The following is a 13,183-nucleotide window of genomic DNA, read 5'->3' on the forward strand; positions in this document are numbered from 1 at the left end:
GGAGCCACGGTGGTGTCGGGCTCTCACCCTCTCTGAAGGTGGTAGGGAGGGCAAAATCCAATTGTCGAAGCAGGTGACGAAAGCGGACTCCAGGGGGCAGCAGGGCAGACACATACAACCCATACTGACGGTCGAGAGAATCGGCGAAGAAGGACTGATAAGAGGGGTGGTTGGGCATTGACAACAGCCGGCAGCCATACCGACAAAGCAGTACGTCGCACCGGTAGGTCAATGGTAATTCGGCAGCTTCAGCATAAAGACTCTCGACGGGACTAGTGTAGAATGCTCCGGTCGCAAGACGTAACCCCCAATGGTGGATGAGTTGAGACGGCGTAAGAGGGATGGCCGAGCAGACGAGTAGACGAGGCTCCCATTATCCAGCTTTGATCGGACTATGGACCGATACAAGCGAAGCAGGACAGTGCGATCCGCTCCCCAAGATGAACCACTAAGAACTCTGAGGACATTAAGGGAACGTGTACAACGGGCAGCCAAATAAGAGACGTGCGGAAACCAACAAAGTTTCCTGTCCAGTGTGAGCCCTAGAAACTTAGTTGTTTCCACGAATGGGAGAACAATGGGACCGAGATGTAAGGATGGTGGAAGGAACGCTTTATATCGCCAAAAGTTGATGCAAACCGTCTTCTCTTCAGAGAACCGGAAGCCATTTGCCACACTCCATGAGTATAGGCTGTCTAGACAACGCTGAAGGCAGCGCTCCAGGAGGCATGTTCTTTGTGCACTGCAGTAGATCGCGAAGTCATCGACAAAAAGAGAGCCTGAGACATTAGGTGGAATGCAATCCATAATTGGATTGATCACAATGGCAAAAAGGGCTACGCTCAAGACGTCAGACAATACGGAACCCACACGTACCCTAAACTTGCGATCTGTTAAAAAGGAATCGATAAAAAGGGGCAGGCAACCGCGTAGACCCCACCTGTGCATAGTGCGGAGGATACCTCCTCTTCAACAGGTATCATAAGCCTTCTCCAAATCGAAGAACACTGCTACCGTTTGGCGCTTTCGCAAAAAGTTGTTCATGATGAATGTCGACAAGGTCACAAGGTGGTCAACAGCGGAGCGGCGGCGGCGACGAACATTGGTAAGTAGCCATCGAGATTCAAGAATCCAAACTAACCGAGCGTTAACCATGCGCTCCATCACCTTACAGACACAGCTTGTAAGAGAAATGGGGCAGTAACTAGAAGGAAGGTGTCTATCCTTCCTGGGTTTGGGTATAGGAACAACGACGGCGTCACGCCAACGCATGGGGACTTGACCTTCGGTCCAGACGCGATTGTAGGTACGAAGAAGGAAGCTTTTGCCTGCCAGAGAAAGGTGGGCCAGCACCTGAACGTGAATGACATCTGGCCCCGGAGCAGAGGACCGGGACAGTGCAAGTGCACATTCGAGTTCCCGCATAGTAAAGGGGGCATTATAAGTTTCCAGATTCAGCGAGTGGAAGGAAGGTCGCCAAGCCTCTTCTGCCTCTTTCCTGGGAAGGAAGGCAGGGTGGTAATGGGCGGAGCTTGAAACCTCCGCGAAAAAGCGGCCGAAGGGGTTGGAGACATCCACAGGATCAACAAGGAACTCAGTACCTGAAGTCAGGCCAGGTACCGAGGAGTGGGCCTTAATGCCCGACAGCCGGCGCAGGTCACCCCAGACGACGGAAGAGGGAGTAAAACTGTTAAAGGAGCTGGTGAAAGAAGCCCAACAAGCTTTTTTGCTGTCTTTGATGACTCTACAGCATTGCGCTCAGTGTCGTTTGTATCCAATACAATTCGCCAAAGTAGGATGGCGGCGAAAGGTGCGTAAAGCACGTCGTCGAGCACGGATAGCATCTCTACAAGACTCATTCCACCAGGGGACGGAAACGCGACGTGAAGAAGAGGTAGTACGAGGAATGGAACGTTCGGCTGCATTGATGATAACAGCCATGAGGTATTCGACCTGACTGTCACAACTGAGAAAATCGTGGTCCGGAAAGGTCGCCAGGGAGGAGTAAAGTCTCCAGTCAGCTTTCGGTATGTTCCAGCTCAAAGGACGTGGGGATGGGGTGTGGTGCAGGAGACGAACGACAAAGGGGAAGTGGTCGCTCGAATAGGTGTCAGAAAGGACATACCACCCGAACCGACGGGCAAGAGTGGTAGAACGGATCGAGAGGTCCAAGTGGGAGTAGGTATGAGTAGAGTCCGAGAGGAAAGTCGGGGCGCCAGTATTGAGGCAGACAAGATTGAGATGGTTGAAGACATCCGCCAAGAGGGAGCCTCTCTGACAGGATGCAGGAGAGCCCCAAAGGAGATGATGGGCATTGAAGTCGCCAAACAATAAGAACGGCGGGGGAAGCTGAACGATCAGGTGCATCATGTCAGCCCGACTAACAGCAGATGACGGTGGAGTGTAGATGGTACAAACTGAAAAAGTAAAAGCAGAAAGAGTAATACGGACAGCTATTGCTTGGAGTGGGGTGGTCAATGGGATGGGATGGTAATAGACATCGTCCCAAACGAGCAGGAGGAGCAGTTGTAATTCCTCCAGATTAGATCGAATACCTCTTACGTTCCAATGTAACAAAGCCATCGCTAGTCAGAAAAAAGGGGGAACGAAACGGGTGAAGAGCTGGTCACCTCGACGGCCGCTGAGGGCCAGGTTTCGAGGGAACAACGCTACAACCGGCGGGAGGTGGATCCTGTTCCATCGAGTCGTCGCCAGCTGCGGCCGCTTTCCCAGTTGCGTAGGAGGGGCAGCATCATTCGCCGACGAGAGGCCAGCTGAGCGCCTGGCAGCAGAGCGTCCCGGCGAAACTGAGGACAGCCGGGAGCAGCGACTCACGGATGGAGCATCAGACGAAACGCGCCGGGGTGGAGAGGGGGATAAAGACTTCTTCTTGGAGGCCTTCTGGGAAGTCCGATGAGGCACGGGGATGGTGGGATGGACCCGAAGAAGGTCCTCACACGCGGGGTCCGTTTTGGAACGCCGGACCTCGGAAGCCGGGTCCGGAACGTTTCCCCGATGGATGCCTGAGAAGAGGATCGCTTCTCAGGCGGCGGAGGGGGAGGAGGAGGAAGGGTGGCCCCTGGGGCAGAGGGCGCAGGGGCTGCGAGGGAGGAGGATTTGGAAGGGAGGGATTTGGGAGGCGGAGGCATAGACCCCGGATGGGGTGAGGAGGTGGAGGGGGGACAGGATAGGGGTGAGGATACTGCGGAAGGAGCGGACACGACTGAGGCAAACGAAGTTGACAACGGCACGGGATGGAGGCGGTCATACTTTTTCCTCGCCTCAGAATAACAGAGGCGATCCAAAGTTTTTAATTCTTGGATCTTCTTCTCCATCTGATACGCGGGGCAGTCTAAAGATCTAGGCGAGTGGATGCCAGGACAATTGACGCACCGAGGTGGTGGGGTGCATGTATGTTCCTCACGAAGAGGACGTCCACAATCGCCACAAAGGGGCTCAGCCTCACACCGTGACGACATGTGCCCAAAGCGCAAACACCGAAAGCAGCGCATAGGAGGCGGGACGTAAGGTCGCACATTGCACCGGTAGCACATCACCTTTACCTTCTCCAGGAGAACGTCCCCCTCGAAGGCGAGGATAAAGGCCCCGGTGTCGATGCGACGGTCTTTGGGGCCACGCTGGACACGCCGGACGAAATGCACGCCTCGGCGCTCCAGGTTGGCCCTGAGCTCCTCATCAGATTGCAGCAGGAGGTCCCGATGAAAAATAACCCCCTGCGTCCTATTCAGTGCCAGATGCGGGACAATGGACACTGGGATGTCCCCTAGGCGGTCGCACGCCTGGAGCGCCGCCGACTGAGTGGCGGAGGTAGTCTTTATAAGAACGGACCCCGAACGCATTTTACTGAGAGCCTCGATTTCCCCGAAGATGTCCTCAATGTGCTGGACGAAGAACATGGGCTCGGAGGTGGCGAACGTCCCCCCATTGGTCCGAGAACAGACTAAATAGCGGGGGAAGTACTTCGCCCCAAGCCGGCGGGCCTGTCCTTCCTCCCAGGGAGTGGCCAAGGGGGAAGGGGCAGGAGAACCAGAACCAGAGACAGTACCTTTCTTTTTAAAAGACTCGGCCGCAGAGCGACCCGATACATGTTGACGTTTCATCTGCAAAACGTCCGCCCCGATACCACCCACTCCGACCAGGGGCTCTCCCCACGGGCGCCACCCAGCCTCAGCAAGGGCCACCTGGCAGGATGACCGTTGCCGGGAGTCCTGATGCCCCAAGGAGACGGGCATCTACTCCTTGGCCAACGTGGGGAGGGTGCAGCTCAGGTATCGGCAGTACGATCCCTGTGTTGTCAGGGGGCTACAACCTACATGACGACCCCACCACAACGGGCTGGCTACCATGCTGGATTTCGGGTGCCATGGAAAGACCATCATGATCGTAGGTGCAGATGGGGACACACTATGGGCGTAACTTGTGTAACCCATCAGGCGTTTAGGCCCAATTTGAGGAATAGCGGGTGTGGTTACAACGCCGTTACAATGCTGAGTGCCAAGGTCTTAGTGCACTGAGGACCAGTGAGACACCACGTAAGGCGTCCTTCCCCAAAAGGCTCGTACTTCTGTAGAATTTTGAAAAATGGATGTCAAACCCCAAGGGGGACCATCACATGGAAGGCCGAAACGGTTGAAACTCCTTTTAGTCGCCTCTTACGACAGGCAGGAATACCTCGGGCCTATTCTTACCCCGGATCCGCAGGGGGGGGGGGGGGGGGGGGTTATTTTCATTTGATTGCCCCCCTTTTAGTATGAGGGGCGTTCAATAAGAGATGAGTCTGAAAGCAAGTTGGTTTCATTCAGGATTCCTATGTACCACATTATTCCCCACTCTGTTGGTTACAAAACCCTATTTTTCCACGTAATCTTCATTTAATGTGATGGCCTCACATCACCATACTGGGAGAGCCTTTATGCCAACATGGTACCCCTCAGTGTAAGAGCAAATGTCTTGCTGCATCAATAACCTCCCCATCATCCACATACTGTTTCCCTTCATGGGCCAAGGTGCGAAATTTGGACTGAAGGGTGGATGAGGAAGAACACACCAATGAAGTTTTGTGAGCTCCTCTAGCATGTGCAGACTTGGGTGAAGCTCTGTGTTGTCATGGAGAAGGAGAAGTTAATTTGTATTTTTGTGATGACCAACATGATGAGTCGTTTCTTTAATTTCCTGGGGGTAGCACAGTACACTTACAAGTTGATGCATCACGAGGGACAATATCAAACAGAATAACCTCTTCAGTGTCCCATGAAGACAGTCACCATGACTTTACCAGCTGAGGGTGTGCAGCTTTGAACTTTTTATTCAGAGGAGAGGTGGTGTGGTGCAACACTATGGATTGCCTTTTGTTTCTGGTTTTAAGTGATGAACCAATTTTACCATCACTGTGACAATGTTCAACAAAAAATTGTCACGATCAGCTTCTTAACATGCAACTGATTCCACACAGATGGTCTTTTGTTGCTCTTTATGGTCTTCTGTAAGGCAGCAAGAAACCCAGTGGGCGAGCAGCTTTGAATTCTCACACTGGTGGACAAGTATCATCACTACCAACTGGGATATCCACTGTGGAGTGAGATGTTTTAGTTGTGATCCATCTATCACCTCAAATGAGTGTCTCTGTACACTCCAACACTGCAGAAGTCACAGCTGTGTGCAGCTGGTCAGCATGCAGGAGATCAGACAGGTTTACACAACCTTGTTGCAATGATGATACAAGCCCTGTCCATTGTCTCACCATCCTATTGTTCACTGTCAGGTCTCCATAGACATTCTATAAGTGCCTACAAACATCTGTGATGCTTTGGTTTTCTGCCAAAAGCAGCTCAATGGCAGCTCTGTCACAGACACCATTTTGAAGGCTATGTATGGTGCCAGCACCTAATTGAACTTCATGAAACTACAGAGGCTGATATGGGAATATTACATGATGTTACACAACAAATTCCACATTTTTTTTCCAACCAAAATTGGCCGAGAATAAGAATGTGTTGCATTACTTATTGAATGCACCTAGCATGATGTTCCTAAGGAAATGTAAAAGACAGGTAATAGATCTTAATAATAAGCATGATCATCATGGGCAGCACTGCATGCTCTGCGATGTACTCCTATGCTGGCCACAAGGTTGTGATAGAGGTTCCATTCCTCCACCAGCACACTTGACAACTGCTGAATCGTCATTTTGCATGAAAACATGCAGCAATAAATCTCCCCAATGCGTTCTATACATGCTCTGTGATATTTAAAGAGACACTGGTCTTCCAAATGTTTATTTCCTTCCATGCTTTAACTCTCAGACTAGGATCAATGGGTGTACCTGTACTTGAAGACATCAATGGCCACAGACATGTGCCTCGGCTGCTCTGGGCACGTATACAGGTTACGGTCATCCTCTGGTAGCAGGTCTACATCATGGAAGATGAAACACTGGAAGTCATACAGTTTGAGAGCCTCCACAAAGCCAATGTTCATCAGCATGGCACGATTAAAGGCACCATTTCCTGAAAACAAAGCACCATGCACAATTATTAACTTCTTAATGGTGCACAAAAACTTAGCAATATCTCTCTCTCTCTCTCTCTCTCTCTCTCTCTCTCTCTCTCTCTCTCTCTCTCTCTCTCTCCCCCCCCTCCTCCCCTCCCCCCCCCCCTCTCACACACACACACACACACACACACACACACACACACACACACACACACACACACACACAGATGTGAGCTGCCCCCTTCGTAAGACCTTTATAAATAAATCTAAATGTGTGTGTGTGTGTGTGTGTGTGTGTGTGTGTGTGTGTGTGTGTGTGTGTGTTTTCTTTTTCTCCTACATAGACATTTGTTTCTGTGACAAAAAAGCTTTTAGTCAAAGCAGCAAGAACTAGATCTTTTATATTGTTCTAGCTCCAATAAACACGTGCTACATACAACATATGTTTTGTTTTATTTTAGTACTTCATAATTTAAATACCATAATTTACAAATTTTTCACTTTCCGTCAGAAAAAGTGGGAAAGAAATTTCAAAACACATCATCTTATCTCATATTTACATACTGAACACAAAACACTGTTTTACTTTACAAGTTACATGTGAAGAAAACTCAACAGTTAATAATTACATAAAAACACTTGCCCTGGAAGTGACTTGGAAACTTATTATGTATGTAGCTGGAAAGGAAGACACAAATTTGAGAGAGATACAAAAGAGAAATACCATAATAATATCATGCTAAATCCCTACAGTTGTTCACTACATGTAATGACAATTTTTCCTTGGACAGAACACTGTATTGAAAATTTTTATCCTTTAATTTAGAAAAATCTTTTTGAAGTAGACTCTAAATCCACCACCTTCATGGTATCCTTTTCAATGGCTATATCTGAAAGCACACACAGTCGTTTTTGACAACATTTTGAACTGACGTATGTTTTGATCAACTTGAACTTTGAGAATCATCTTTCACCACATGTAATGTTCTGAAGTATTTACTTCTAGTTAAAGGAGACCCTGGGTGAAATGCTAGTCCAATTAGAAGGGGATTTACCAAAAAGTTTACATCTCAAGCAGATTTTTTTAATAAATAGGACAATACTTGATACCAAATTCAGTGGCAGATCTTTACTGCACATTTGTTTACAGACCTGTGTTCAATTGTGTACTTTCACCTATGTCAGTTTTCATTACTAATTATGTGACATTCTGTCTACAAATTTTGTACTTCGGCACCCCTCTTCTCTTGTGTCATTTGGGCATTAAATCAGCTCTGTTTACAGAACATGTGCTTCGAGAAACTGTGTCATCACAGAGAATAACTACAGAGCATAATATTAACAGAACATACTACAAATTACATTGTGTGTTCTGAACTGATGCCTACTTTACTTTTCAGCCTACAGGTGTTTGCTATCTCTTACTTTCATATCTCTGCCCTCTCAGTTCATGTGTGTGAGATCTTTACAGTGTGTTCAGAGGGTGAGGACTGGTATTTACAGAAGGATATGGCCTTTACTATCCACAGGACTTGGTCCCTCGAAATGTCTGTTTAATGCTAAGCAGTGATGTGTGACCTTGCAGTAAGATGAACACTCAGAACTGCAAAACTGTTAAAAGTAGCAGGAATTCTTGGACTACTTAGCAATTTTGCACAGATTAGTCCACAGTTTGTGAATAATACACCACTTTTTCTTTCACTGAGTTTTAAAAACTGGGTGTTTAAAAAGTGTCACATATTCCTACAAGGGGTTGTATTTGTCAAAACTAGAAAGAAAAGTCTCTAAAATGGTACATCTGGAAACCAATACCCGTTGACATATGGGTCAATCTGCCCTCTCATTCCCTTCTGTCACGTAGAAGCAGTCACTATACGCAGTACTGCATGTGGTCACCACTCATCCCAACACATCCTTCATCCCTTCTTATTAATGATTTGCCCCCCCCCCCTCTTTTTTTTAACGCATCTGGTTCCATTCAGGATGCATCACACGCTCCTGCAATGTTTGTACATAGTTTATGGTTGGACATACACCGATGCCTTCAAATGTCCCCATGCCCAGATATCAAACAATTCCAGATACAGTGAACAGGAAGGCCATGCTGGTGGACCACCTCGACCAATCCACTGGCCACAAAATATTGTTGAGATGTACACTCTGTTGAAAATGGTGTGGTGCACTGTGCTGCATAAACCACAGACATCGCCTTTGTGCAAGGGTAATGTTCTCCATTGGAAATGGTAACTAATCGCACAGAAATCAGTGATGCACAAAACCTGTTAATCTGTTTTGTGAAGTGTAACTCGTCACACGCAACACAGCCCACATCTTAACAGGTAACAGGTATTCGTTTCTAGACTTATCATTAAAGGATTTAGTTTTGATCAATACTACCTCCTGTAGGAATCTGTGACACTTTTTGTTAAACATGCTGTACATACGAACTGACCAAGAAACGTTTTGCAATGCCCTCATGACTTGCACAGTTGTCCCCTTTTTAAAATAAAAGATGCTATCTCAATACTCTTTTTGACCATACAAAACCATTAAATATAATGTGTAATGAAGATACCTATAAACTTGCATTCTCTGTGGGATGTAGTAGAGAGTGCTGTATCTCCAATCACTGACAATATTGGCTGCTAATGGCAACAGAGGGTGGGACTGAAGGTCACACATTATCTACCGAGCATTGACAATACTGGCTGCTAATGGCAACAGAGGGTGGGACTTAAGGTACCCAATGGCGAGCACAACATGAGGCTACAGAGCCTAGTTGAAGAGCTTAGTCAGCAATTAACAACAGTGCTATTTGGTAGTGGTATTGATACAAAGCAGAGCAATGGCAACGAAAAAGCAAACTTGCATTATATCTACAACAGTTGCCAAAGTTGAAAGTAACCCAAGGAATTTCACGGACTGAGATATTAGTGGTAAATGAACTATTAGCATTTCTGCATTAAGAGTCAGTGGAATGTAGGGTGTAGTGTATGCTCAACTGTGCAGACAATGCACATGAGGAGTACGACAACGATGATGATGATGATGATGATGATGATACATGCTTAACAAGTGAAAGTGATGTTTGAACATGTGTCGAGCCATGTTGTTCATCGTCCTGACCAGAAAAGGAGCCATAAATGCCATCTCAAGTGAAACATAGTAAAGGACAAACATGGTACAAGGAGCCGGTCAAAATACAATTACGCACATGGAAGATCATCTGCAGCATCGTAAAAAAAATTGAAATTATGAACAGATTTCCAGTAAGTTTGCAGTAATGTGACCATGTACTGCATAAGAAAAACTACAGATATTCAAGGGAGGACAACGCATGCTTGTTACAAAAGCTGTTATTTGCACATTTTGGGATACTCGATACAATTTATGGAATGTGCATGATAATGACCGACTATGTTATACACATCAAATTATATGTAACATAGATTACAGTTATTTCAAGGGAAGCAGTGGACGATTTCATAACTTCAAACAGGGCTATAGAACTTTAAGACTTAAGGCATTGAAAATTTCGAACAAAGTGTCAACTTGACAATGCTCAGCAAACAGTGGAATAGGCCCGAAAACTTTTAGATGAGGTAAACAACCTTATCCCATTGTTCAGTACGGAATCTGTTTTCAACTCCAACCAATCGTGAGTTGAAGAGGAAATGCATATTAAAGGAATCCTGGAAATCAGAGGTACCAAGAGAGTTGTAGAAAGATCAACTAACATCAATGCCTTAATGTATTTGTATACAATTACATCAATTGTTAATCTGGATGATAACTTGCCTGGAAAGTTATTTATTGTGCTGCAAGAAGCTGGGGATGCTCTGCCCCTACAATTCTCTCTCATGTGCGTGATCTTGCTAGGGCAGTAGGGAATATTTACGTCACAGCAATCAAAAGTGGGAAAATGGGTGTAAGATAACTACAATTATGGTGCAAGCACTGCTTCTGGCCAATAGGTAGTCAAAATAACCAAATTTTGCTCGATTCCTGGTCTGCATATAAAAATCATACTCCTTTAGAACAAACTATCCCTCCTGAAACGTGTATGACATTGCAGTTATACCACCCAGAACCACTTGACAAATTCAGCCTCTGAATGTTAATTTTTCTGTGCCTATAAAACATATTATTGCACTATCAGCAGCTACATCTTAAAGTATAGCCAGTTTTACAACAAGCATCACGACAGACTGTTTCGCATTCAGTTACATGGAATCACATTCCATCAGTTCTCATCAAACTGTTACATCAATATGATACTATACGCATTCCTTAAGAGCGTATACCTAGCTGAATGTCCTGCATAGTTTGCAACTCCCAAGAGTCCTGCACACGTGTGTGTGTGTGTGTGTGTGTGTGTGTGTGTGTGTGTGTGTGTGGGGGGGGGGGGGGGGGGGGGCCACAGATGTGGTACCAACTGACTCCCAGGCCTAACTGCTTCCACGTCAAGACACACTGCCACTGTTATCCACGCCAAAGATGGTCATACTGGCTATTAGGTAGGTGGTCATAATATTCTTGGTAATCAGCATGTCTCCACAGTACAGTCAACTACTATGGTCAACGATCCGGGCCGGGCTCAACATCCCAGTCCCACAAGCCACTGTGGTACGCTATTTGATCACATCATCATGGGCACATAATTGGTAATACAGGGCGAGTCAAAAGTACTTGGACACCTTCATAGGTTGAAAGATTAAAGGTAAAATTGAAATGTGATGATGGGAAGAAAAGTTTGACATGGGGTGCAACTTTTGAAGTGAATGTCATTCATGGTCGCCATCTTGAAAGCCGCCATTTTGGATTCAAGTCAATTTTTTTTTAATGGGAAGGGGGGGGGGGTGTATGACACATCAGATAACACTCACTTGAGGTCTGGAACTGATTGGTGTAATTTGTTTTTGTGTATCTTGTACAGTTTAGAAGTTATTAAAGTTCAAAGTTACCTCGATGGCGATGCATGTCTGGGGATGGCTAACACGTAGAACACGTGTTGGAGGAGTCAGTAAGAAAATAATTTCCCAACTTTGAACATTAAAAACCTCTAAACTGTACGAGATAGACAAAAACAAATTACACCACTAAATTCCAGAGCTCAAGCGAGTGTTATATGATGTGTCATACACCCCCCTTCCCATTTAAAAAAAGGACTCGAATCCAAAATGGCGGATTTCAAAATGGCGGCCACGAATGACATTCACTCCAAAAGTTGCGGCCCCATATCAAACCTATGTTCCCATCATCACACTTCAATTTTCCGTTTAATCTTCCAACTTATGAAGGTGTCCAAGGACTTTTGACTCAACCTGTATTTTCAATTCAATCCTGGTAACGATTAACTGTGCGGATGGCGGCTTACCCGCCTGCTCGACGACGACGATGCGGTAGTCGAGCTGCTGCTTCTGCAGCAGGGGGTGCAGGTTGGTGAGCAGCAGCGCGAGGTGTGCGGCGCGGTCTCGGTACGGCACGACGACGGCGACGCGGTGGCGCGCGCGGCAGCCCGCCGGCCGGAAGTGCCCGCCGGCAGACAGCGCGCGCAGCCACGCCGGCCCGCGGCCCTCCTGCAGCGAAGCCAGCGACGCCGACTCGCGCGACACCTTCAGCGGGCCCTCTGCAACACGACAGTCCCCCAGTTCTCTTCAACACACTATGCGCCGAACCCGTAAAATTTACGGGCATAGGGGTCGCACGAAGATCGATGCCCGTGAGTATTCAAAAAGATTTCGGGCTTACAGCCATCGTCGTTAGCTTCCATCCACGATATCTCGACTGGACAACTGCCAGCCATCCTCAGGAGCCACCGAAGACTGACGAAGACTTTTTTTTTCCTTTCCTTTATTGAATTTCGATTCCCCCGAAGGGGGCAGGCTGGCAGCAGCTTAGTATGCTGCTCTTCAGACTACAGACTGTTACAAAGATGAAGAGAATAACTAATAAAAACAGGCGATAAAATCGGAGAATTAAATAGTAACATCATGGAACTTAAAACATAGAACAAAGGGGTGATGATGCTAATAAAATACATACAAAGCAGACAGGTAAAACAATAGACAGACAACTAAAAAACACGGCGACAGTCTGGTTTCTGTTCGCAAAAGACATAAAATTCACACCCAGCGACAGCATGGTTTCTGTTCGCAACACGAGAAAGACGAACAACACTGAACATTCACTGGAACACTGCACTAAAAAGTTAGCAAATGTGGCATCACAGCCGAGAGCAGGTGGGGGGAAACTGGACAGATGATGGGAAAATAAAAAACAGGAGGGAAGGAGAGGTAAAGCGAAGGGGGGGGGCGGGCGGGAAAGGAGCCGATGGAGGATGAGGACCCATAAGAGGGGTGGGGGGTGCTGGGCAGACGCGACAGGGAGTGGGGAAGGCAAAGGAGGGGAATACAAAAGGATTCTGGGGGGGGGGGGAAGGGAGAAGGGAGGTAGGGAGAGGTTTGGTGGGGAGAAAACACGATGGAAGGGGGGGAAGAGGGAGCCCAGGGAAAGGCCAGAGGAAAGGGGGGGGTTGAGGATCAGAGTTGATAGGAGGGATAGATGGAGGGAGACAGGGCATCATCCGGGAGGGGGAGGTGACGGAAGCCACCTTGGGAAAGGAGATGAAGGGTGTAGAGATGGGTAGGGGGGACACAACAGTGAAGGC

The 13,183-nt window shown here is 47.2% G+C and overlaps 1 protein-coding gene across 1 annotated transcript in view; it reads right to left on the minus strand.

The window, feature by feature from the left end:
* LOC124776766 (beta-1,4-N-acetylgalactosaminyltransferase bre-4) overlaps positions 1-12,074 on the minus strand; it is a gene marked incomplete at its 5' end in the record, with an annotated part of 21,347 nt that extends 9,273 nt beyond the window's left edge. Inside the window, 2 exons of the mRNA XM_047251905.1 lie at positions 6,344-6,527; positions 11,891-12,074. Coding sequence (XP_047107861.1) covers positions 6,344-6,527; positions 11,891-12,074 — 368 coding nt within the window. The remainder of the gene's footprint in view (positions 1-6,343; positions 6,528-11,890) is intronic.
* Between the last annotated feature and the right edge of the window lie 1,109 nt (positions 12,075-13,183).

This window comes from Schistocerca piceifrons, chromosome 2 (genome assembly GCF_021461385.2).
Source record: "Schistocerca piceifrons isolate TAMUIC-IGC-003096 chromosome 2, iqSchPice1.1, whole genome shotgun sequence".
NCBI lineage: Eukaryota > Metazoa > Arthropoda > Insecta > Orthoptera > Acrididae > Schistocerca > Schistocerca piceifrons.